The sequence below is a fragment of the Desmodus rotundus genome, chromosome 7 (genome assembly GCF_022682495.2).
Source record: "Desmodus rotundus isolate HL8 chromosome 7, HLdesRot8A.1, whole genome shotgun sequence".
Lineage (NCBI taxonomy): Eukaryota > Metazoa > Chordata > Mammalia > Chiroptera > Phyllostomidae > Desmodus > Desmodus rotundus.
In genome coordinates, this window is record NC_071393.1 from 5,803,002 (window position 1) to 5,830,276 (window position 27,275).

Below are 27,275 nucleotides of genomic sequence, written 5' to 3' on the forward strand. Positions count from 1 at the left end.
CTACAGGAGGTAAGAGGGGCTGTTGAAGACAGGATCTTGTGGACATCACTCATCCATAAGGCCACCAGGAGTCCGGCCGACTCAGTGGCATGGAATCCGCGACGGGAACACTGATGTTCGGCGGGTTCTGTGCGAGTTGTAGACTGCAGCCAAGGGTTTGAGACCTGGAATGGATACAAGCACCCTAAAATGCAACCCAGTTCATTACTGAGTTGTGGAGGGTTGTATGCATTTAGCAAACTTTTATGTGCTATCGTCTCTGGTCTCTGGCAACATCGAATTATGAAAGATACAGTTCATGTTTTCAAAAACCATTGAGTTCAGAGTGGGAGACAGACTTCGTATGCTAGCCTCAAATGAGTTTGATAAAGGTAACCAAACTGAAATTGAAATTTATCAACATAGAATATACTAGAGTACACATATACTTGTATCTGATATGCACACACACACACTATATGTGTGTTTGTACACACATGCACATATACACACACATGACACGTTTAAGATCTTATTTATTTTTAGAGGGGGGAAGGGAGGGAGAAAGAGAGGGAGAAACGTAGATTGGTTGCCTCTCGCGTGCCCCAGCTGAGAACATGGCCTGCAACCCAGGTACATGCTCTGATGTGGGAATCAGACTGATGACCTTTTGGTTCCCAGGCCGGTGCTCAATCCACAGAGCCACACCAGACAGGGTGCAACATGTTTATTTTAAAGATAATGGACTTTAGATACAAAGTCTTGATCATCCCACCGACCCACCCACTCGAATGAAGCGTGGATCCATTCATTCAAGAACTACTTTTTGCAGGATTACGGTGCTAGGCATTGGGTGTTCCAGGTTTTGGGAAACAGCAAGCGTGGAAGTGCTGAGGTGGGGGGACTTCTTGGAGTGCGTGAAGAACAGAGGGAGCACATGCAGGAGCCGTGAGACTGGAGACATGGTTGGGGACTGGGCCACACATAGAATGGCAAGGTCCTCATTATCCTGTGGACCACAGAGAGGAGTTGGATTTGTGTTTTAAGAGCCATGGCAAAATCCTAGAAGGATGTGATCTGGGGAGTAGCATGACCTGATCTGTTTAAAAACATCCCTCTGGCTGATGTGAAGGAAGGATTGTGGGAGGCAGGAGTGGACTCTGAGGGCAGACAAGTGAAAGGGGGCCTTGAACTAGGGTGGAAGCCGTTTGCGGGAAGATTTTTGGAGGCACCCCCCTTTTATTGCCTTGCCATCAGGCAGGGATGCTGACCAATGGAACTCCCAGAGAAGCTAATGGTTTATAAAGCCATGGCTATCCACTACCACTAAAAAGCTGCCCTAACAACGTTTTTCCTAGCCGCTGTTGCGTAGAATGCTTGTCCCTATTGACCGCCCCTTCTGTATGACCTACCCTTTTCCTATAGAATATTAAATTTTAATTAGAAAAGAGGAAAATTCTTATAATCTGCAGAAAGTAGCAGAGCCTAAACTGTCTCCCCAAGGCCAAAGGTAATGATTTTTCTAGAGCTGCGAGTAAGAAAGATACACCCAGTGTCACTTTATATTTAGGCAAGAATCTGAAATTAGACTTCAGATCTGTACTTTAAGTGCCCTTCTAGGCAGGCATAGCAGCCTTGAGAATAAGTTCCTGAAGTTACTGACCTGCTCGACATCACTAGGGGAGGGGGGTGCGTAGATAAAACAAAATATTCAGCATCACTGATTTTCTTTTTGGTTCATCAGCATTTTTTTTAAAGACTCACTTGAATAAATAAGTTCCTAGCTTCAGAGAACTAAGCCTTTGCAGAACCTGCATCCACTAATGAGGGAATTTAATTTCTGGTGTGATTTCCTGGCAAGTAGTTGGGGTTTATAAACTCTTGCATGCATGAATTCTGTCTCTCGTTTCCTCGAGCCCACTCAGCACAAGGCTCATGTGCTGTAGGCATTTTGTTTAGGCATTGATTTGAGGCTCTTTTTCACAAGGGGCGGCAGTGGTGGTGGTGCTGCTGCTGCTGGTTATGTGTATTTTCAACTCTGTGAGCTGGGAGGGACCCAGCTGGGCCAGGTTATGACCTGAGAGCCTTATTAATAACAGATGACGCCCAGAGTGTGGCCGGTCAGAAGGGATTGTCGGGCCGGCAGGTTTGCAGATGTTAGGGACCTGTAAGGGGAGGGTGTTCTTCTCCCCTCCTCCCTCTCCAGGTGACTTTTCCTCCCTGCCCTACCTTTTGATCTTTTAGCCTCCCTGGTTTTTCTTCACTCCCCACAAATCCGTCCACTCAACGGCCATTCATCAGTGCCCTCTGTGTACGTGGGGAGGACCGCAAGTTCACGTTTCCTCTCATCCTGTGTGGGCACACTGTGTTAATCACCTTGTTGATAAACTCAGGTGGAGTCATGCTAATTTGCCTGTTCCTCTCCTTTCAGGTAATAAGGTGCATTTACACAGATCTTTTGGGTAGAGGAACCTCTATTGTCTGCATTCACATTAGGTGGGGGATGGGGTGGGGCTTAGAGATGTGTGGCCTTAGTGCCCGCATTACAAGTGTTCACAACCGGTGAGGCCAGCCCTGTACTATAATACTAGTTCCGTTCATCCTGTTGTTCTGGACCCTCACTACAGTCCCAGCGGTTGAATGAATTCTAGCTGCTCCTTATTAAGTGACAAGCGTACTGCCAATCACAGAATTGTCAGGGACTGGACACAAATACTAAACATATAATTGAGAAAGGGTTTTTGATCATTACAAATGCTTTTTTGGAAAAAAAAAATCTAAGGAAGAAGAGTTTACAGTATATCAAAGTTCAAGTAGACGGGTCATGGAATAGAACCATTTCTGATTCCATTTCTGATTCTACATGCTCTTTGAAATAATGTAGGGACAGCCCCCGAAGCCATGAAGTGACATGTATGAAAAGACAGCACAGTGTAAGTGCCACCTGTGTTGAAACGGCCTGTGTGAAAATGACATAATTGTGCAGGAGGAGAATCTGTCCTGCATGTCTTCCTCCAAGAATAACAGCGATAACAGCAGTGGTAGCTAATGTTATTAAGCCCTTACTTTGTCCAGCCTTTGTGTTAAGTGCTGGTGACTAAGTTTCCCCTGTAAACACTACCCACCTCTGTTTACTCTTAATAACATGATAGGTATAATTATAAGTTGTAAGTCAAATAATATAGTTTATTTAATAACGGGGTGAAGAGACCACCCCCTGCCTCATCTCCTGTGGCCAGCCTGCCTGACGGGCGCAAGTGCTGACCCAGCCTCACCTTCAGCAGTTAACTGCTTCCAGAACTCAGTCCGTTCTTACCTGATCGCTGGTGCCAAGGTGGAGGTTTTTTCCGGGCTGCATGCTACTACCTACAGTAATTTTAATAAGAATTCCCGAAGAGAATGTCTAAGGTACCCGTGCAAAAGCCAAAAACTTGTTCCAAAGCCTCCCCATGCATTTGGAAACACCAGAGCTGGGTATTTCAACTGAGAAGAGAGCCTGTGCCCATGGACACCTGTGCCTCTTCCCGACCTTGCAGCATCATCCCGTGACACGCCCCAGGTCAGATGGGAAGCTGGGTGGGTGTGGGCGAGAGCCGCAACAGGGCTTACCCCCCAGGCTGCCCTCTCCCTTCCCTTGGAGGCACAAATATTTATTAAGGAATAATGTGTTGACTCCTGGGGTAGGGGTGGAGGTGCACGCTAGGGAGAAAGAGATAGTTTCTCTGCCCTCATGGAGCTGCCCGGCCAGCCTGTAACCTGGCAGTTGTAGAAATATGTGATCAGAACCCACGTTGGTATCACCCAGGGGCAGCTGTGGCGCCCTGAGAAGGTGGGCTGAGGGGCCGGGATCTGAATGTGGAGAAAAGGAAGTGCCAAGGCCACGTGTGGCACATTTGAGGAAGACAGAGAGGTCACCACAACAGGAGAGTTAAGCAGGGCCGTGCCTTGCAGGTCCTGTTAACATCTGTGGAACCTAAGACAGGTGCTTGCCACGCACATAATGAAGCATCACTTTATGGCTGTATCAGAAGCTCCTATGAATCAGTAAGAAAAGAAAGCCCCCTAGAAAACAAGCAATGCCAAACGGGCCACTCACAGAGAAGGGGAAAAAAAGTGGGCTGGAAACATGAAAAAGTGCTTAGTCTCACGCAGAAATGCAAACTAGAGTGGGACCGTTTTCCGTGAAGCAGAACAGACAAAGATGAAAAAGTGTGGTAATATGTGTAGTAGTGGCAAAAGTGAGAGAATACAGGGACTTTCACACTCAATTTGTGGAAGTTGAAACTAGTATCTTCTTTTAAGTGCGGTTTGGCAAATTTGTCAGTAAAAAAAAAGTCTTGACAGAGCAATTTTATTTCTAAAAATTTAACTTATAAATATACTTGTAAAGTGTGTAAAGATGATTGTAAGGATGTGTTCTCCTGTGCTATTTATAAATAACAAAAACCTGGAAATAGTACCGATGTCCTAGAATGAGGATTAAATTATGGATGATATATTCATGCCATGGAATATTGTGTAACTATTAAAAAGAGTGTATTGATATAGAAAGATCTTCAGCCCTGATCAGTGTGGCTCAGTGGGTTGGGTGTTGTCCTGCAAACCAAAAAGTCGCCAGTTCGATTCCCGGTCAGGGCACGTGCCTGGGTTGCGGGTTGAGTATCCGGTCAGGGCGTGTATGGGAGGCAGCCAATTGATGTTTCTCTCTCACATCGATGTTTCTGTTTCTTTCCTCTCTCTCTAAAATCAATACACATATAAAAAATGAAAAGAAAGAGAATCAGGATAACCGAATAAAAAGATCTTGGCGGAAGTCGTAAACATTGCACTTGAGGCTGCCAGCCCAGTGGGAAGAGCGAGGAAAAACCTGAGAATTCTTTGAGAACTGTTTTTTAAGAAGAAGGAAGAGACGCCAGTGGCGACAGACAGTAAGGGAGCGGACTAGGGTGGATGGCCGGTGATGGAAGCTAAGGTGATGCTGAGCCGGCAGTATTTCATTTAATGACGACTGATAATGGACGTGGGGAGACAGCAGCAGCGCTTTACCTTCCACAGAAGGGAGATACGAGTAACTTTCCTTTTATTCACTTCATTAACCCAGTAATTATAGGCGTAAGGGGTTTTTTTATGCTACAATATAACCATTCTAATTTTAAAATAAGAATATTAGAATTAGGAACAAGGGAATTTTGCTTCCTTTTGCTTCATAAAGGTGATTGCTATGTTTCTTGGTACATAAATAATCATAGTGTTGATCTTCATTATGGATTGTCAGGTTTTTTTTTCATAGAAAACAAAGTCATTCACAATTTTTGTTACGACCAATAGGTTTGGTATCAACTCCCTTATATTTTGTAATTATGTATTGTGTTCTTTGTATTGTAACACCACGAGGTAATGTATATGTATATATACACACATATATTTTAATCCTCACCTGAGGACATATTCATTGGTTTTAGAGAGAGAGGGAGAGAGAGAAACATCGATCAGTGCCTGCTACACGCACCCCAGCTGGGGATTGAACCCGCAACCTAGGTATGTGCCCTGACTTGGAATTGAACCTTCAGCCTTTTGGTGTATGGGATGATGCTCCAATCAACAGAGCCACCCAGCCAGGGCCCAGTTTATTCTTTTTTTAAAAACCACTTTAATGAGATATAATTCACATACCATACAGTTCATTCATTTAACACACACAGGTCAGTGGTATTCATTTAACACATACAGGTTTTTGGTATATTCACATACTGTGGTGATCACTACAATTGTAAGGTGTTTTTTTCACCATAAAAGAAACTCCGGACTCAATACCTGCTGTCCCAGACTCCCCCCTGCCAAGCGAGCACTAATCTACTTTCTGTCTCTCTGGACCTGCTCATTCTGGACATTTCACATCAGTGGACTCACATGACATGTGACCTCTTGTCTCTGGCTGCTTTTATGTAGCAAGATTTTGAGTTTCATCCAAACTGTAGCCTTTATCATTACTTCATTCCTTTTAAAATGGCTAAATACTGTCCTAGTGTATGGATTCTCACTGTATTCTTACAGTGAGCCTAAGAACTGTCATTTCCACTTTGCAGATGAGGCATCTGAGGTGAGAAGGACCCGCCCAGGTCACAGAGCTAGTGAGCGCTAGAGCTCAGACGTGCACCGAGGCCCGTGCGACCGGAGCCCCAATCCTAAGGCTGTAGGACTCTCCCGTCCTTCATGCACGATTTAGGACAAGCCGTCCACCCCTGCACTCTCTCCTTCACTGTTGTAAAACACTGTAATCGGGCTGGTATTTGTTGAGCAGTCTCTTCAAAGTTCATCTGATTGTCAGTACTAGGACACTACCTTTAATGCTGACTTATGTTCCTGGAAACATTGAATTAGCTGGTAAAGGCCCAGGATAACTGGACTTCAGGAACTGTTCCTGTTCCCGCAAATCTTGATGACTTTCGGAGCCCCTGAAGGAATTCTTGCTGGGAACTAGAGAGGAATTTTATGACGTGGGTGCCTTTGGAACTCTCTGAGAGTCAGTTGCAGCCTTGATGTGTCATTGCCGCGGCATTGTTCCGTGTGTATGTCCTAACAACAAGGACACTCAACGCAGAGTCACAGGACACTCATCAAAACCAGGGAAATGGATGTGATAGCAGTGCTCTCACCCAATTCCTGTCCCCCTTCCACGTTGTTCCTGTAACGTCCTTTAGAGCCAAAGACAAAACAAACAGCAACAAAACCCTCCTTCTCCCTTTGTCTCCCTTCCCTCTCCCCCGTGGTGTGGTCCAGGAGGAACCATGCCTTGTGTGTGGATACTGGCCTGTGATCTGGAGAGTTGTTTGACACCCCCGCCCCTTCTCCCACGGCTTTCACAGTTTCGAAGAGTAGTGCCAGTTACAAGAATGTCACGCACTTAGGGCTTGTGTGATGTTCCTCACAGTTAGATTAGGTAATGCATATGGGGGAGGAATGTCACAGAAATGACACCCAGTTCTCTGCATGGTGTCAGCAGGCACATGGTGTCATAACTGGCGATGGTAATTTTACCAGGTGATTAAGATGGCATGTATCAAATTCTCTACCGCAAAGTTCTTTAGTGTATTTGACTTGTAAGAGAGGGAGGGAAACATCGATTGGTTGCCCCTTGTACACCCCCAACTGGGGACCTGGCCTGCAACTCAGGCATGTGCCCTGACCAGGAATTGAACTGATGACCCTTCGGATCGCAGGCCAATGCTCAACCCACTGAACCATACCAGCCAACTGGGGCTCTCTCACTTCTTAGTTAACATGTAATCAGTAAGCATTTTGTGGGGATTGCAGTTCCTATTCTGTCCCTCCTGAAATGTTCACCAGTAGTTTTAACACCCGCTGATGATTCTTGCCTGAACCATTGGTATGATGGTTGCCAGAATGTAATTTTCTATTATTCCTTCTATATTTGTTATATGTGATTCTTTGTGACTCTGTTGCAAAGAGCTTTCCCTTTCTCCGCGTGTATGTTTTCATTGTGGTTAAATATACATAGTATAACATGATTAACCATTTTTAAGTGTACGGTTCTGTGACAGTAAGTACATCCACACTGTAGTGTGACCGTCACCACCCTCTGTCTCCAGAACTTTCTCATCTTCCCAAACTGAAGCTCCGTCTCCATTGAACGCCAGCCCCCAGTGCCCCTTACCCCCACCCCCGGCAACGGCCACTCCGTCTTCCGTCTCAGCGAGTTTGACTGCTCTAGGCACCTCGTGTGACGTGGAATCGTAGAGTACTCGTCCTCCTGTGACTGCTGTGTCTCACTCAGCATCGCACCTTCAAGGTTCATCCATGTCGTAGCATGTGACAGAATGTCCTTCCTTTCGAGGCTGAATAAGATCCCGTTGACGTGTACAGTCACATTCTGTTTATTCGCTCGCCTGTCAGTGGACACTGGGGTTGCTCCTACCTCTTAGCTGTTACGAATAATACCGCCATAAACGTGAGTGTGCAAATACATATTTGAGTCCCTGCTTTCAGTTCTCTGGGGGTGTATACCCAGAATTGGAATCTCTGGGTCATGTGGTCATTCCATGATAGATTTTTTGATGAACTTTAATTAGTTTTTAAAAATTAATACCTGTGTGGACTCTTGGTTTCCTATTTCATTCAGTGACTTATAATCTATTAATATCATGAATTATTTTGAGGTACAGATTGTCTCTGACTCGGCCAGCAGGAGGGAGGACCTTCAAGCCTGCTCCTGTATCATCATTTTGACGTGTCCTCAACGGAGCCCTTTCTTACTCTGGCACAATAAGCTGTTTCAGGCTCACTTTACTGTTACTGCCCCAGCTCTGGAATCCCGTGTCTCCAAGGAGCCCAGTTCCTTTTATTGGAGAACAGTGTTTGGAAACCAGCATACAGGCGCTGGGTGTGCTGATTGCTACTGGGGAGTCATTGCTTCCAGGCTCTTTCAGAAGAGAGAGCTAGTAAAATATGCATGTATGTTGTGTGTATACATACATGTACACAGACACACCTCTATTTCTTTATGCATCTGTCTCCATATATATGTTAAATTCTAAACTGTGCGTCGATAGTTCCAGTGTAACAGCATCGGATTTATTCTGGCTTCCTCTCTTTCCATTTTTGAGTCTCTCTTTCCAACAGCGAGAAACCTGGCTCCCGTGATCTTCACTGTGTTTACTTATATATTAAGTAGATTATTTATTCACTTTCTGTTTGCTCCCACTCCGCACGTTCAGTCTCCTGACCATGTGGACTAGCGTTTTGGGCTTGGTCTGCCAAGAGACTGGCTTAACACCCATGTGCCCAGCCCTACCTACTGTGCTAGCGGGAGCCCAGGTGCCCACTGGAGCGGGGGGGTAGGGTGGGGGGGAGCAGTGACCAGGAGAAGAGGGGGAAGGGTCAGGGAAGGTTTGATTTGCATTTTTATTAGCCACCCTACTCCGGCATTTCAGCTGTGGTAGTGTGGCAGGTAGTGCTGACCGAGCCCTTCATTGTCCATTCCTCTCCTTTTCTCGCTCTCTGTCAAGATGGTTTCATCCAAATATCACTGGCGTGGAGGCCGAAAACCTACTGTTGACAAGAGGAGTTGATGGCAGTTTTTTGGCAAGGCCCAGTAAAAGTAACCCTGGAGACTTCACGCTTTCCGTTAGGTAAGTGGGAAGAAAAAGACTCCCAGAGTGTTTTCCAGGTAGGAAATGTGAAAACCACACTTGAAACCTGTATGGTTTTGTTAACCAGTGTCATCCCAATAAGCTCAGTAAAGGACAAAAAATGAAACAAACCACACCTAGACCCCTTGCTGCCCTTGCCGAGGGTTGGGAGGCCTGCCTGCCGCCCTGTGGTGAGACCTGGCCCACAGCCCGGACCTGGGTCGAGCATGCGTGGGGCTCAGGCTCAGCCCCCCGGGAGTGAGAGGCTGGGGGATTCACCAGGAGGGGGTTGGTGGTGGGCATTTCTTGTCCCCCGCGAGGCTGACCCCCGAGGATGAGTTGGAGCTGACTATAATCAGCTCCTGAGCCACCCCTGCCTGAGTCCACTCGTCCTGAGCCTGGCTCCCTACGTTTTGCCTTCCTTTCCATTCATCTCTTAGTGGGAAAAATACTCCCGAAGAGTTTCTTCAGATCATTTGTGTTTTTTTAAGAAATAAAACGTCACTGAGGAAGTTGTGGTCCCATGTGTTCCCCTGCCCAGCCCCAGTCCCCTCCCTCTCCCCCCAGAGGAAACCGCGCTCCGAGGTCGGCATGTGCGCTTCCTGACCATGCTTTTGTACTTGAACCGCGTTTGTACTGTGTGCGAACAGTTCCACGCCAGTGCGTGTTTTTAGAATTCACGTCCATGGCTTCTTCATAATGTATGTATTATTCTGCAACTTCCTTTAAAAAGCTTTTAGGTTCTATGCCAGTATCTATAGGTGTAACTCTTCATTCTAATGGCTCTATAATGTTTGCATGGTGTGAACACATCACAGTTTTATCCAGCCCCTTATTGTTGGGCGTTGGATTGCTTTTAGTTTGTTTAAAATTTTTTTGAACAGCGTGGCCAACATCCTGTTCCATGTCTCTTTGAGTAGGTGTAGGAGAATTTTTGTAGAAATTGACTTTCTCTTAAATACTTATTCTCCCTCCTTGAGCTCATTCCAGGAGTTGAAACTGAAACGCTCTATGAACTTGCTTTTATTATTATTTTAAAATAAAGATGCGCTCTTGAGGATTCATTTAGGGTTCCTTTGGGACTTGGGAAATCCCTTTTTGGTGTAGATTAGTTTCTTAAGGAACCTCTGTCATTGGCTTTTACTTCCCTTTTACAATATGATACGGAATGGGTGGAAGCCTTCATAAGTCTTCTGGGCTTATCCCAGCATAGACATCTGACCCAAAGTGACATTTGCTCTAGAAGGGTTTGGATGGAGATTATGTGATGGCGATGCTGATGATGATGATGATAGCAAACATTACTGAGGACATATTCCAGGCTGTTGTGCTGTGCACTCTCCACTCATTGTTTTATGTAATTCTCCCAACAACCTATGAGTAAGTACCACCGTTACCTTATCTTGCAGGTAAGTAAGCTGAGGCACAGAGGTTAAGCTGCTAAGCCAGTCTCACGGCTAGAAAGGCGTAGACCCAAGACTACAGAATTACTGGGGCCTTTTCTCTTCACTTTTTATTGTGAGAAATTTGACAATACAAAGACCTGTAGAAAAGTTCATAGGTGAAACAGTGAACAACTACTTTCCCTGCACCTGTTAACATTTTGCCATATCTGCTCTGTCTGTGAGTGTGTGTTTGTGTGTATTACACACATTTCCCAACCTCCCCCCCCACCCCTGAACTTTTTGAAAATAAGTTTGTACATATCAGGCCATTGATTTTCACCTCTAAATACTTAAGTGTGCATATCATATCCTAGGAATGCAATATCATTATTGTATATGAGAAACTTAAATGTTGATTCGGGAATATTATCTCGTATACAGTCCATACTCACATTTCCCTTATTATTTTAATGAAGGCTTTCAAAACCATCCCGTTACTTCCCATCAGGAAGCACATAATATGTTTGCTCCATCTGTTGGTGTTTGTGCTCCCGGGGGCCATTGTCTGGGGCCCTTAGAGTAGACAGAACTGGGGAAATAAATATTTACATATTTAAAACCGAGTCTTCATACTGGTAGTTCCAGTTCAGCCCAGCTCCCTCCCCTTTTCCCATTCCATGTTTGTGTTCCTCTTCTGGAGTGAGGACCCTGTTCAACCACAGCGTCAGTCCTGACCTCGTTCGCCCACTCCTGCAATACAAAAACAGATTGAGAATGGCCGTACCACCGTCACTGCTAATTTCAAACCCATTAAGTGAAGATCATGACTTCTTGGGAGTCTTTTTGGCCTTAGAACATATCCCATTAAGGGTGTGTAATCAGTACTGTATTCAGGGGTACAGGACTTCATTTTCTGGGGGTTATGAAGTTACTAGCAGCGCTTTCCCAAGCTCCCCTCCCACCGGCAGTGCGTGGAAGGGCCTGTGTTTCCACAGCGTCGCTGGATGAGTGTGGTCCAGTTTTTCATTTTCGCCAGCATGATAGGTGAGAAATGCTCTCTCAGCGCTTTAATTTTCATTTCTCTTACGATTGAAGCTGAACAGCTTTAAACTTACGAAACTTCAATCCACTTGTTTATCTTTTTTGTGAACGGTCTTGGAACCAGTCCTTTGAACAACTCGGCAGCACTACCCAGTCTCACTTTTGTGTTTCCGTGTACGTTTGGGGTGTGTTACAGACTCCGTAGCACACGTGTGCGTGTGCCGCGGTGTCTGTGCACGCGTGCGCACTTGCACAGTCGTGTCCGTCACTCTGGTTTTCTGCAGGCAGTCTAACCTTTCTGTTAGGCCCCATGCTGAAAAATCGATGGTGTTGTTGCCTCGGGTTCAGTTAATCACAGAAGATCCTCCCTTTTTAGTTTTGAGGGAAAAAACACAGAAATATAAAAAAAGTATGTGCACTCACCCATGTTGTATTTATGACCAGTCGTTTTTTCCTTCAAATTATGAAGTAAAGCCAAACTTCCCTTTACTCACCACCCTTGATCCCGTCACGCCCAGAGGCAGCTCGTGTGGAGAGTTTCAGTCTAGTTCATAGGAAAGTACATACATTTATAATACAATATGTAAATAATACTTGTAATAGAAACAGAAAGTCTGGGGGTGTCTGTATCCTGAGTAGTATTTAGTACGTAGTGTGTGTTCATAAATTTTCGTAATGGTGCGTGCTAGGCATGTCATTCTGCACTGTACTTCTTTCATGCAGCATCGCGTCTCCGAGACCCTCCTGTGTTGCTGTATGTGGGTCTGGTCCATGCGGGAATGTCTTGGGTTATGGCATTAACTAAAGGCTGGGAATCGAAAGCTCAGGTGTTAAAATGAAGTCAGGTGTAGCTGGAGGAGGATGACCTGAAATGCCTTTTTACCCTTTGGAAAAGGTAGTCACCAAAAAGTAGAAGTAGATGTTTTTATTAAGATTGTGGGACAAATTTTCTTATTTCCCTTAGTTCCCATTTTCCTTTTTCTTTGGGAGAATTGTGTTTTTATTGTCCAGAGGCTTGATCAATAATGCTCCTGGGTCAGACTAGAAATAAATGCGGGTCCACCTGGGCGATGATGGGTGGGCTCGAGATGTGCTTAGTAGTTCAGACAGCCATAGACTGCCTAGGCAAACGGAAGTACCAAGGGAGAGAAGCTTCTGGCCAATGTCATGTCAGCTCACTGAGATAATGTATCAGCCACCTCATGCTGGAAACTGTCAGTTATATGTCTTCAAAATGACTTTTAAGATACAATGACACAGAGTATCTTAAGTATAGGGTGAGATGAATTTTGACAAACGTGTCTATTCATGTAACCAGCACCCCCTTCAAAATAGAGAGGTTTTCTATCCCCATAGAAAAAGTCCCTTTGTGCCCCCTTCCTCATCTCCCTCCCTCAGAGAGGCCACCACTCATTTCTATCCCCATAGGCTAGTTTTGCTTATTTTATAATTTCATGTAAATGAAGCCATACAGTATATATTATTTTGTGTCTGGCTTCTTTCTTTGACAATGTTTTGGAGATACATCTGCATTGTTGCATGCATATTGTTTTTTTTGTGTGTGTATATTTCTGTGTGGTATTCTATTATATGAGTACGTAGCTACTCGTTTATCCATTTTGGTGATAAATATTTGAGTTTTCAGTTTGTTTCTATCATAAATAAGTCTGCAATGAGTAGTCTTAGACGAGCCGTTTGGAAGCCGCACAGTTTCATTTCTTTTGGGCAAGATGCTCAGGAGTGGATTTCCCGGATTACGTGGTAGATATATGTGTCTTGATTAATGATCAGGAAAATCGTTCCCACTTAAAATACACAGTGCGACAGTTCAGACTTTTCAAGTAGAAGGTATACAAGGGAAAGAAACTGATAAGCGGAGGCCTTTGTGTTGGAATGTTGCACTGCGTGATTACCTCACTCCCTGCCATTCCGACAGGAAAGGCATAAACTCCTGCAGGCCTTGGGGTAGAATCTGATAACGAGCTCGAAGTCCCTTTTCACTGGTGCAACGCTCTATTTGACCCCTCCCCTTTCTGATGGGCTATTTTAGAAGGAATGGAGCTGTCACCCACATCAAGATCCAGAACACTGGGGACTACTACGACCTGTACGGGGGAGAGAAGTTCGCCACCTTGGCTGAACTGGTTCAGTATTACATGGAGCACCACGGGCAACTGAAGGAGAAGAATGGAGATGTTATTGAGCTCAAATACCCTCTGAACTGTGCAGACCCTACCTCTGAAAGGTCAGTGGCATTTTAGTGACTGCAGAGTCTCTGTGTCTCTCCTGGGCCGTAGGAGAGACTCGAATGTGTTCGGGGGGTTTGGCCTGTGCCTGTTTCTCGAGCTGCAATCTCTTTTCAAGAAATTGAGAAAAGATTTCAATTACAGTTGGCATTCAGTATTACGTTAGTTTCAGGTGTGCAGCACAGTGTGCTAGACATTTATGTAACTTACGAAGTGGTCCCCTTGGTAAGTCCTCACCCACCTGGCACCGTCTGTTGTTATTACAGTATTATTTGCTGGATTCCCTCAGCTGCACTTCACATCCCCGTGACTGTTTTGTAACCGCCAATTTGTACACCTTAATCCCTTTGCCTTTTCCACCCCAAGCTGCAATCTTCCAAGTTTTATTAAAGTGAGAATAATAGGATCCGATTATCCTCAGAGTGCCCTTTTCTTGCAAAAGCTTCAGGCGGTGTTACTTACACTCATTCTAGGAGTCTATTCTTAATACGTGCAGTAATTTTAAGATTAGTGAACTTCAGCCCATAGTATTTGAGAGCCGCGCGAGGAAAACAAGTGAAATGGCGACACTGAAGTCGCAGCAGTCACTGGTGGTAGCTCCCGACCCAGTCATTCAGCAATGCCACCAACAGATGTCAGTTTAAGCTCAGGAGTGGAGAAGCCGAGGGTCCAATTTTTCAGCAGCTCTTTTCTGTTACTGTGTGAGAATGACCTTCCTCAGCAGGAGCTGCATTCTCGCAGAGCTCTTGCCCCACGCCGCTGTGTGGGAACTGAGCTGATGTAAGCCGGGGCTTGACTTAGTTTGTATTGATTGTATGGGCTTTCTGCATTCCCAGTCTCCTCTGACTCAGCACAAACGCAGGGTCTCTTAATCCGGTTTGTATATTTTGTGTCTTCAGGTAGTTGTCTTCAACTTGCACCTCCATGTCTACGCTATTACATGCTGATGATTTCTCTCCTTAGCGACCCCTGGAGCTTCAAGCGAACGGCTGTCTGCCGACTCTCTGCAGTTTATTTCTAAACTATACACTGTTTCGATGCGGGTGGATGAAAAATAACTCACAGTATATTCCTTTAGTGATGAGCCATTGGCACCGTCTGCCCTGATAATACTTGTTTTCTCACCAAGACCGCGAGGGAAAAAGCCACTTTATTAACACGACCATGTTAAGGTTTTTCTGAAGTGTCTCAGAGTCTGTCCTCAGGTGACCGTTGTCAGGACTCTGGCATCCCGGTCGGAAGTGCAGATTGCTGGGCCCCGTTCAGTAGCGTATGGGTATCTGCTTGTGAGCAGTGGGAGTTCACATTCTTAGCAAAATCCCTCACCCCTGCCCCAAGTCTTACATGCATTAAAGTTTGAAATGATAACCCAGCACACAGGCCAAAGATGTTGACAGCAGACTTGGCGGCTGTTGGAAATACGGAAAAATTTGAAATGTTTGAATTAATTTATAGTGAAGACCTTTTCCGCATACCGTTCCCATGCCAGAGCAAACTTTCAAATCATTCTCTGTCTTTACCATAACTTTCTATTATAATTTCTTTCAATGGCTGTGATTAATAGTTGGTCCTTTTAATGTTGGGCATGAAGAGCTATCAAATTATATTTTCAAAAGGTGGGAGGTATAAAAGGAAATAGGAAAGATGGAGAACACTTGTCTCCAAATGACTAGGGGATCATTTAAGAAGTTCAATGGTCATTCTTGACATCTTTGTCATTTCTTCCTGCCTGCCGGGGCTGCAAGTTATGGCTTACCACGCTCTCACCCAAGCTCTTGAGGAATGTACTTGTTTTTTAATTGTCTTTAGGAGAGCTGACTGTATAGGGTAGTTTTGTGACAAGTGTTGTGGTTCCCATGGCAGAACCCAGTTTATTTGCATTTTGAAAAATGTAGGTGGTTCCATGGACACCTCTCTGGGAAAGAAGCGGAGAAGTTACTGACCGAGAAGGGAAAGCATGGCAGCTTTCTGGTCCGCGAGAGCCAGAGCCACCCCGGAGATTTTGTTCTCTCCGTCCGGACCGGGGACGACAAGGGGGAGATCAGTGACGGCAAGTCCAAAGTGACCCACGTCATGATCCGCTGTCAGGTAAGGCCTCGTTTGAACTTGGCTCTGGCAAAAGATCAAATTGCTGTTTCTTTCTCTCTCTCTCAAAGCAATAAAGAAAAATGCCACACCTTGCTGTCCTTACCAAAATTCAGTCACTTTTCTTGAATAAATGCTCCTTGGTGGTTGCAATTTCTTGTTTAATTTTCAGAGTTCTGAACAAGTTGATGGCAGTTTCCACCAGTGTCCTCGCTGCTCTTATGGAAGAGTGGATTTGCAGTGGTCTTTACTTTGCCATTCTGAAAGTTTTATTTTATTTTTATTTTTAAAAAAGACTATTTATTTTTAGACAGAGGGGAAGGGAGGGAGGAAGAGAGTGAGAGGAACATCAGTGTATGGTTGCCTCGCACGCCCCCTACTGGGGACCTGGCCTGCAATCCAAGCATGTGCCCTGACTAGGAATCAAACCAGTGACCCTTTGCTGCACAGTCTGGTGCTCAATCCACTGAGCCGCTCCATTCAGGGCCGAAAGTTTTATTTTTAAACAAAAGATTGTATCAAAGTATCTCCATATATATTATTTCTAGGGTTTTGTATTTTCTGAGTTTAACTGTTCTCCTGTTCTTTCTCTTAAGTAGCCTATCCTGATCTTGTTAGAAAAATTTCCCGGAGTCTGTTGATTACTTTCATCAGGAGATGAGAGTAAAGACATGTACACTGGGCTTCAGCACTGCCTCAGCAGCCTTGGGGTTGGTCGTGTATCAGAGACAGACAGTTATTTGCCTTCTATTCATTAGCCTCATGTATTGTCGCTCAGCCTACAATATAAGGAGAGAGTAAAGAATGCTGGTTTTCATTTGTTAAAACTATTTCGTCAACTTCTGAAGGAGAGACTTTCTTGTGTCCTAGTGGATGCTGGATATTTGTTTGTTGCTTCTCATACCTCACGATGACCTCGTGGGCCAGCCATTGCATTTTCATCATCCTTGTTGCGTCCCTTCCTTGGTGCTGCCACAGCTGTCTGATCCTTCCTTTCCCGGGACGGGGCATTGTCTCTATGCTTCAATTGGGAAAACGGTAATTTAATATCGAGGTAACAAACGTGATTTTTTTTTGTTGAAAGGAACTGAAATATGATGTTGGTGGAGGAGAACGGTTCGACTCTTTGACAGATCTCGTGGAGCATTACAAGAAGAACCCCATGGTGGAGACGCTGGGCACGGTTCTACAACTCAAGCAGGTGAGCACATCAGAAATCTAAAGCCCATCTCCTTATAGAGTTGAAAAAATCCTTATAGAGGATTTTCCAGATACACAGGAGCAGAATAGTATCACAAACCTCAGGTGCCCACCAGCCGGGTCCAGTGTTTTTAAAAAAATTTTTAAAAAGATTTTATTTATTTATTTTTAGAGAGACGGGAGGGGAGGAAGAAAGAGAGGGAGAGAAATACCAATGTGTGGTTACCCCTCACGTGCCTCCCACTGGGGACCTGGCCCATAACCCAGGCATGTGCCCTAACCAGGAATCGAACTGGCGACCCTTTGGTTCACTCAATCCACTGAGCCACACCAGCCAGGGCGCCAGCTTCAGTTTTGATCTCCGCATCAAACCTGACTTCAGTCATTGCTCCACTCGCCGCCCTCCTCCTGTGGTGTGTGGGAGCGAATTCCAGATATCACGTCATTTCCGTGACTCTCCATCCGTATCCCTAAAGGCCTTCAGAGTTTTTAAAGCAAGTTTGCATCGAGTGTTCGTTGCCGGTGCGCCTTTGGTGCTCACACTTACTCATTTTGGAGTTCTTGCTATTTCAAAGTTCACTCCTATCACTTAGTGGCAAGTTACATTATCCCTCTAATACTGTAGTGTATTTATAAAGAAAAAAAGAAAAGAAAAAAGGATCGAATTCATACTAGCAGAGTAAAGTGTGTGCGGGTATTAGAGAAAGATTTATTTTCTGACAGAACAGAAGAGAAAGTGAAACTGCATTTGAAAATGTTTTGGGGAATTATTGTGTCCTGTGAACTTCCTGTCCTTGCCTTCGTGAGCACCAAACTAGACTTTTTTTTTTTTTTTTTTGCATTAACACTTTTTATGTAATGCTTTCTTTATTTTACTCCAATGGCTGAACTTGATTAGCCCCTCAACACGACTCGTATCAATGCTGCTGAAATAGAGAGCCGCGTCCGAGAACTGAGCAAATTAGCTGAGACCACAGACAAAGTCAAACAAGGCTTTTGGGAAGAATTTGAGGTAAGTTATTAAAAAAAATTTTTTTTAACATGAGGTATTAAGTCTTATTTTCAGTATATGAGAAGTTGGTCTTGTATTTGCTGTTGGATCTGAAAGACTTGAACCTGTGTCCTAATTCGGCCGTTGAGTGACATGGGACAAGTGGCCGAGGGGGCTTCTTTGACATGGAAGGGCACCATGCTCTGGGGGAAGGAGCTGGAGGTTCCTGTGAGATCAATGGGCCAGTAGCTCCGTTTGGCTCATGGTTTGCCCACAGAAACCCAGACAGACAAAAGGATCTACTTCTTTTGAAAGGTTTCCAGCATTGACTGGGGTCTTCGGGAAGAATCTGTAGCCTTATTGCAGTGAATAAGTGAAAGAAATACCTTGTGTCGTTAGCTTTCATTTGGGTGTTGGCAGTTACAGCGTTGGGAAGTTAAGTGAACTGATTTCTGTCCTGAAACCACAGTGGGAATGTGCATGTCAGCTGTCACTTACCAGTTCACGTTGTTACTTTGTGCTCTCTTTCCATCCATGTGGCAGAAAACTTCCACAGAAACGGGGATGGTGCCATATTTACCTTTGTAGTTGTCCCTAGCATGTGTCACTGTGCCTGGCACACAGCAGAAACTCCATAAAGGGTCCCTCATTCCATACCTTTGTAGGACTTTAGAATTTACAGATATTTGTGGAACGAATGGCCACAGAAAGCCGTTTTAGCCGCAGTATGTGAGATCAACTTGCTGAGACGCTATTTCTGTGTTACAGGTGAGGAACCTGAGGCTTGGGGAGGTTCAGTTAACTGTCTTTCCACAAATACTGATTGAATTGCGGCAGTGAGGGTGGGCACAGAACCGAACACTCGCAGTCCTGCTCAGCATTGCTAAACAGAAACTGGAACTCAAGTTTATGTATTTTTTCTTTTTTTTTTTTAAGTTAGAAAAAGAGGAGAGAAACATCAGTGTGTGGTTGCCCCTCCTGCGTCCCCTACTGGGGACCTGGCCTGCAACCCAGGCATGTGCCCTGACTGGGAATCCAACCGGCAACCCTTTGCCTCGCAGTCCGGTGCTCACTCCACTGAGCCACACCAGCCAGAGCTCGGGTTTATTTTTTCATACAGGCATTGGGTTGGTCACTGAGGACACCATGGCAAACAAGGGGGACCGGGTGTCTGTCTTTGAGGGGCTTCCAGTTGAGAGAGGGAAGACTGTGACAGAAAGCATCACTGAAAAAGTGGTGATAAACTTACTAAGTCAGAATTTTAAAGTCGCCAGTTCACTGTTTTCTTCATTCTGTTCTGCTGGCCTTGATCATAAAAGACAGCATTTCAACAGTCATTTTAATCATTTCATTTAGTGTTTATAAAGCCTCATGAGGTAAGATGGATAAGTACAGAAATTTTAGGAACCTTACATCAAAATCTGAACAAAAAACCCCATTTTTCAAAAGTGTATATTTCGTAATATTTCAAGTATATACGAGTGGAGAGAGAACAGTGTAATCACAGCAATATACCTGTCACCGAGCACCAGCGAGTGTTGATAGATGGCCAGCGTTTTTTAACTCCGCCCACTCGCTCCCCCAGCCCTGATTTATTGCAAATCCTGGATGTCATTTCACCTTTAACTTTCATTTCACATATTATAACCAGAACATCATCACACTAAAACTGGTAATGACAGTTCCTTATATTAACACCTATCAGTTATCGTTTATATGCTCTTGATTCACACACACACACACACGCAGTTTGTTTGAGGTAGGAAGTGCTTTTTCTCCAACTCGTTTATGAAAAAATTTTCGAACATACATAAAATAGATTGGCATAAAGAACCCCCATGTATCAGCTTCATCAGTTACCCAGATATCATCTTACTTTATTTAAAAATATATCAGTATTTATGGAATCCTTAAAAAATTAACCAAAATACTACTACCACTTCAAAAAAAAAGATTAAAAAAATCCCCAAATATCCAGTCATTGTTCAGATTATTGCACTTGTCTTATAATATAAAAAACACCGCTGTATCAATATTCACATAAGCTATACACGTATCTCTCTTTTTAAAATCTCAAGTCTTTTAATGTTTTGACTCCCCTTCTCCCCACCCCCCCTCTCTTTTTGCCTCTTTCCCTCCCTGTCTTAGTTCACTCAGGCTGCGACAACAAAATGCCACAGCCTGGGTGGCTTATGAACAACAGAAACTCCTTCCTCACAGCCCTGGAGGCTGGACGCCTGAGACCCAGGCCAGCAGAGTTGGCCGAGGCTCTGTTCCAGGTTCCAGACTCCCACGCTGTGGAAGGGACGAGGGCTTTACCCTGGAGAGCTAATCACCTCCAGAGGCCGCACCTCCTAATCCCATCACGTTGAGGGTTAGGGTTTCAACCACGATTTTGAAGAGACCCAAACGTTCAGACCACAGCACCCTCTCTTTTGTTTTTGTTGTTGGAGAAAGCAAGCTCTTTGTCCTGAGATTTACTTACTGTCTGGATTTTGATGAGTGTGTCTCTGTGGTGGACTTCAGCACGTTTTCCTGTCTCCTTTTACACACTTTTTCCAACTTTGCTTCTTTCTTTATCCTGGAGGTCACTCCGCAGTAGTATCTGGAGATAGTCTGCTTTCCTTTTTATTGCAGAGCATTCCATTTTGTGGATGTAGTATAAATTATTCAACCTCTTGATGATGGGCATTTGGAGAGTTTCCAAATGTATCGCAAAGAGGCTGCAATGAGTAGCTTGTGCATGCATCTTTTCCTATTTTTGCTGGCTGTCGTCAATATAACATTCTCTAATGTTTTACGTTGAAAAATGGTTTGTTACTCATCTTTCATTTTTATTTTTATATCATACATGATTTTGCTTAGCATATTTAAAGTGTGTAAAATACTAATTTTAAAAATTGAAAAATGCCCAACCTTTTGGATAAGTATAAGAAATAGTGAGTTAAAAACAAAAACCAAAAATAAAGAAAGAAAGAGTGAGCTGTTTTGTAGTCTAAGCCCCCTTTCAATGGTATACTTCCGCTGAGGTGATCATCTGTACAGACCACTTTTCCCATAAAGTGACTATGAACTTTTAAAAAATTACACAGTGAGGCGGGTCTCTGGTACAGTGGTGGCTTCTTTAATACCAACTTCACTTAAGTGGTACTTAGGTACACGAAGTCAGACCTTCCCAAACTTGTGGCAGGTAGGGGTGTCTGTCACGCTTCCTTGGTGGGGTCAGGATATGAACTTGGAAGGAACTCCTAAACCTGACTTTTCCGGCCATGGAAGAGAAGGTTGGTTCGAAATGCTGACCCGATGGTTTCCCTCTGTAACATCTCAAAGTCAGGCCCATTTTTATACATTATTAACACCAAAAGGGGGGACTGATTGGCTTTGGGGGCAGCTGAATACAAACAAGATCATATCTGTACTCTGCAAGTTCTCCGTAGAGATCAGGCTGAGGCGGTGGAATTGTATGCACTAAATCAGGGCATTAAGTTTTCATTTACACCGAAGCTAGATCTAAGTAGCTGATGGGATACTCTCTCGATTTCTTCTGTTCCCGCTTCTCAAATCCAGTCAATTAAAAAAAAAATGCCCTTTAAGGTTGGCACCAGGGGAAAAGTCTGAGAACAGAACAAACCATTATGGAAAAAAATTAAGATACGTGGAAGCCGAGACTCATTATAACCTAAGTCCTCTGAAACTGTTTGATCCGCAACAGCCAGGCACGGTTATTTTAGTGTTGCCCTTAGTTGTTTTCTGGACGGTGATGATTTCGGGATCAGGTCCTTCTTGCCGAGTGTTCTGATGGTCTTTCCAGTGGCCAGAGCTCTAAACTGCAGTGCCGTTGGAAATTTCGCTCTGACGGCTCTGTGTTATTTGTCTCTGCCCAGCTCCCGCGCACCTGTGGAATGCTGCATGTCTCATGGGTGTGTTTCCCCTGAAGACACCTATAAGTCACTTTCCCTTTAGATGCATCCCGAAATACAAAGTCTCTCGTGAAGCGCTGGTTCTTTTCTCCTTCGCTCCTGGAATTAATTCAGGTTGATGCTTTTCTTCTGGGATGTGTTTTGTGAACCCAAGTCTTTGATTTTTTCCTAGAGATTGCTGATCTGTAAGCATCTTGCATCTCCCACATATCTCCACTCATGAACGTAAAGAGGCAGGTGACACTTCTGGATTTATTGAAGGGACGTTCTGCTAAAGTGAGACTGACACTACTTGAGTGGCAAGGCCCGTTACGGTCCTACAGTTCTGTGCCTGCGATGTGCAGGTTGCCCGAAACCTGAATCCGGCCCCTGCACATGTTTGCGGTGTATATTGCATGGCTGCGTGACAGGTATTTGTCCCTCTCTGTGCCTTTTCGTCCTCCTTTGGAGTCCTCCGGGCCCGAGCTGTGAGGGGGCACCAGGGCTGAGTCTGGACATCTCATCTGACTCCGGACCCGAGCTGAGGATGGAAATCTTGCCACCGACAGTCGCTGGCCCCCACTCTTCCTCTTCACCCTCCTCCTCCATCTTGCCTCCCTCTCTGTTCCTGGTGTCTGCTGTCCACATACTTGATTCATCTTTCTTTTCCTTCAGCAGATTTCTGTTTATTGACTTACAGACCTTACTTTCTGGTCCCTTTCAATCTAGTAACTAGCACCTCTCAGTCTCTGTACCATAGTCTCAGAGATTCTCACCGGCTCAGATGCCATCCATCTTCGGTCCAAGGAGCAATGCCCAGGACACGATCACACAGAACAGACATGTCGGCATGGACCACCCTGCTGGGGGAGAAACAGTTCTCAGAGATGAGGATTGTAGGGAGTTGGGCAGACCTCCCAAAAATATCTGCCACGAACAGTAGACACTGGTGGTGGCAGTGATTTATTCATTCCATTCGTTTAGCAAGTATTTGTTGAACAGAGACTGCGTGCTGGAGTCTCCGTTCTGGGTTCTGGAGCTGTGTCAGGGAACAAATCATAGTCTGTCCTTCTGCAGCTTACAGTCCATTGGGAGAGACAGGCAGTAAACAAAGAAACAGGTAAGTAAGTATTCACTGTGTGAGATGCCGCTAAGGGCTATGGAGATATAATTAAGTTGGGCAGGATGAAAGGGCGAGCTGCTGATGGAGACAAAAGGTGGCATTTGAACAGAGACCTGCAGGAAATAAGGAGCAAGCCATGCAGATAAGCTCACGGAGAGCCTTCTAGGTAAAGGCAACAGCAAGTGCAAAGGCCCTGAGTGGGAATGCCCTTAGTACGTGGCATGATCAGCAAACAGGCCCGTATAGTTGGAAAGGAGTGGGCAAGAGGGAAATGTGGAGGAGCGACCGTGAAGGAGGGGTCACATCATGCAGGCCCCTGCGGGTCAGTGTACAGCCGTTGGCTTTTCCTTGGAGGAAGTGGAGAGTCTGAGCGGAGGCCAGTCTGCACGGGGGAGGAGGACAGGAGCAGGGAAGCCAGCGAGGAGGCGGGTCACAATAATCCGAGCAGAGAAATGACGGGGTTTGGACCAGAGCAGCAGCAGTGGGGGTGGTTGGGGCCTGGAGATGTTTCACAGGTGGAATCGGCAGTGTGTAGAGGCAGTGCTGACAGGTTGTGTGGTAGGACAGCTGAGGCAAGGATAAGGTGACAGTTTGAGGCTTGAGCAATTCGTAGGATGGAGTTACCATTTACTAAGATGGGGAAGGCTGGCAGGAACCGGTTTGGGGGCAGGTGATCAGCTTTCATTTTGGACACATCAAAGTTTGAACTGCCTATTAGACATTGAATTGGCGTATTCTTCTTCAGTTAATTCTATGGTGGTACAGGTGGGAGTGTGCTAGAATATTCTTCCTCGCTTCTCCACTCTCCCTAAGGTCTCTTCACTCTTCAGTTTCCAGCCTCAGGGTCTTTTTCTCCGGGAAACCTTCCTTGATCCCTGTCCCCGAGCCCAGGTTAGTTCTTCCTGGTGTATGTGCAGCAGATCCATTGCTTTCCACCCTCGGAATTCATGAATAATCTGTGTGCTTACCGTTTCAATGTTTGTCTCTTGTACCGTGAATCCATAGGAGTAGATAACATTATGTGGTCTCTTGGAATGAAGAGAGGTTTCGCTCCAGTGAAACTGGACAAATAGAGAGACAGACACACTCGGACCCTGTAGTTTGATGTCTGCTGTGTGCCTGTCATCTCAGAAAACAACCCAGAGCACTCATGCTCCACGGAGCCAAGTGACCCCGTTCTCTTCACTGTAGCTCCTGTGTTCCGCAGAAGGCCCGGCGCGCAGAGGCACAAAATAAGTATTTGTGCTGTTTTGAATCCGAGGTGCTTTCAACAGTGAGAGTTGTACTGGATTCAGACCTCTGTGTGTGTTTCAAGGGAGACAAAGTGTTGCACACTTTGGGGCAACAGCTTTCTGATGCCCCAAAGTGTGCAGGAACGTTCCAGGCTTTGCTATGACGTGTTCCTCTTCACCCCGCAGTTCATTTGCGTTTGGAGCCCCTGTTGGAGGCTTGGCGAGGGCACATTTTAGACCTTGAGAGCCCTCTGCACATGTGCCCAGAGGAGCTAATTCAGGGTCACGTGGAGAATTTCAGAAATACTTCAGTCTTGAACCTTCTTTTTCCAATTTAAAAAAATGCATATTTAAACACACACACGAATACAAACCCCACACAACACTTACTAACTACGGTTATTTATCCCCAGCACTTGAAAGCTTGTTTTCCTTGGTAATTGGGTTTGTTTTTAAAGCCCAGCCTTCTTGCATTACGCAAGCCGTTCTGTGTCTTGGTCGGCGCTGTTTTCCGTTTGCACAGGCGTTACAGGCATTTCGCCGACAGCCGCACAGATGTCCTGATTCCGGCAGTGGCTCTGCCAAGCGACGTGTCTGCAGGAGGAGCTCGCGTCTGTCTTCAAGCCCACAGTCCAGTTTGATTTCTTTAAAGTGATTACGTCCTGCTCAGGGAAGCTATAAATTCTACTTCGAGATGGTTAGATTTTTATGGAAACAAGGCTTTCACTGCACCCCAGAGCTGTGTCTAGAATAGTAATTCTTTCTGGTGATCTCTAGTGGAAATCTTCCCCGGGGTGACTAGGCAGTGCCACATTGAACGACAGTCCCCGGCCAGGCTCCAGGATGGCCAGCGTGAGCTGTGCCCAGGGTTTTCCGTCTAGGCCTGGGCTCGGCAGTCCATACGAGGGCTGCTGCCTTCCTGTGGGCAGAGCCTTGCGGTGGTTAGAGGTTTCATTCTGGAGAAGTTCCCGTGTTTCCTTTGGACTGTTGCTTTCTCTCTCCCTCCCTCTCTCTCCCCTTTCTCATTCTGTGCCCCTCCAATGTCACATATTTCTCTTTAGAATTATTTTTCTTTTCTGGCTCCTGACATCTTTTCAGAGAATTTAAGAACCAAAGGTGCCTCCACATCTCTGCTTCACCTTCTCCATTTGCCGTTAAATGACCTTGCTACTTTCCGTGTCTGCCATTGGCCTGTTTTCCTCAATGAGTGGGCTCGTGCCATACCCTCCATTTCTTCTTAGCTCCTCCCCTCTTTACCCTTGGAATGTGACTTCTCCCAACAGACTGAAGTAACACTTTCAGGAGACCCCGGTGGCTTTCTGACTGTGATACAATAGTTTGTTCTCTAGCCTCTTTCTTCCTGGTCCTCCTCTTGACACGGCTGCCCAGCTCCCCATCCCGTTTTCTGATCTGTGACAGCACGCTCCTGGCTTAATTTTTCTCCCATTCTCTCTTGCCTGTCTTGCTGTTTGTTGCCGTTTTTCCTCTCAAGCAGCTAACTCTGGTGGTTCTCCAAGATGTGGTCTGGACCCTCTGCTGATCCTGCTTTAAATTTAAAAAAATTACTCATTGACTTTGGGGGTGGGGAGAGACAGACAGGCATTGGTTGATTCTTGCATGTGCCTTGACCAGAGGCCGATCCCACGAGTTTGGTATATTGGATCGATGCTGTAAGCAACTGAGCTACCCGGCCAGAGCATCATCCTGTTTTAAATGCACCTTTCTTTGGGGATTGCATCTATTCTTATCCTGTTCTAATTACCCCTAAGTGTATGTTGCTTCTAGTTCTGGTTTTGCCTTTTGAATTATGTCTTCTACCCTTCTTCTTGGCTGTCATATCTCTTCAGACTCGAGCATTCTGAACAGGACCTGTTTCCCCTTCAAACGAAATACCTGCTTTTACTGCTCCTGGTGGTGGTTGTGTTGTTTGTTCTTTGGTCCTGTCAGCTGGAATCCCCAGAGCATCCCTCCACTGATCCTTCTCTCCTTCCTCCCACCCCTTGCTGTTCACTGGGCTCTGTGGATTTTTCTTTCTGGTCTTACAGGGAGGAAGGGAACTAGCCTTTATTGTCTACTCGGTGCTGTACCTGGGGCTAGGGAGCCATCTCACTGCATCTCCGATGTTGTGGGTGGAGTGATCCCAGCATGCTCCGAGAGCTCAAGGCGCCCGCCCAGGACTGCCCCGGTGGGCAGCAGCAGAGTCAGGAGTCTGGCCTGTTGCTGGGGGCGCAGGGTCTCATCACCCTGGGAGACGTGAGCCGCTCATGTACTCGACCTCTCTGCCTCTGACCCTCCACTCACCCTTCATGCTAATCCGCCCTCAGCATGTCTCCTTCACTCTGCTACTCAGGAACCTTCAGTGGCTCCCTATTTCCTAGTAGAGATATAGCATTTGCATTTTGGAGTTGAGGAAACTGGAGTCCAGAAGTGAGAAAGATGTCCCCAGGGGTGTGCCTGGCTGGGGTTTGAACTTCGGCACCTCTGACTCCAAGCCTACCACATCGCGCTTCTTTCCACTCATGCACACAGCTTCCCTCACCCTCCCAGGGACCCTGGCCTCTTAGCTACCTTTTCTTGCAGTCCCCAACTTGCTAGGTTGGCTTTCTTTTTCTTTCTTTCTTTTCTTTCCTTTCCTTTCCCTTTTCCTTTCCTTTCCTTTCTTTCTTTTTATAGAGAGAGAGGGGAAAGGAGGAAGAGAGGGAGAAAAACAATTGGTTGCCTCTCACCCACCCCCACCAGGCTAGGTCAGCAACCCAGGCACGTGCCCTGGCTGGGAATCGAACCGGCAGCTTTTCAGTTCACAGGCCAGCACTCAAGCCACAGAGCTACGCCAGCCAGGGTCTGGCTTCCTTTCTTAAATAGCACCCAAGTAAATCCTTCACCTGCTTCTCCCAGAAACTCACACCACTTAATTAATCCCACGCTTAACAATAGATTTGTCCTGT

At 45.5% G+C, this 27,275-nt stretch overlaps 1 protein-coding gene across 2 annotated transcripts in view; it reads left to right on the forward strand.

Annotated features, from left to right (window-relative positions):
* The window catches only part of PTPN11 (protein tyrosine phosphatase non-receptor type 11), a 62,820-nt gene that overhangs the window by 5,992 nt on the left and 29,553 nt on the right, over nt 1-27,275 (forward strand). For both annotated transcript variants that reach the window (XM_045200730.2, XM_024566666.3), the window contains exons 2-6: nt 9,006-9,128; nt 13,605-13,799; nt 15,696-15,888; nt 16,970-17,086; nt 17,984-18,097. In XM_045200730.2, coding sequence (XP_045056665.1) covers nt 9,006-9,128; nt 13,605-13,799; nt 15,696-15,888; nt 16,970-17,086; nt 17,984-18,097 — 742 coding nt within the window. The remainder of the gene's footprint in view (nt 1-9,005; nt 9,129-13,604; nt 13,800-15,695; nt 15,889-16,969; nt 17,087-17,983; nt 18,098-27,275) is intronic.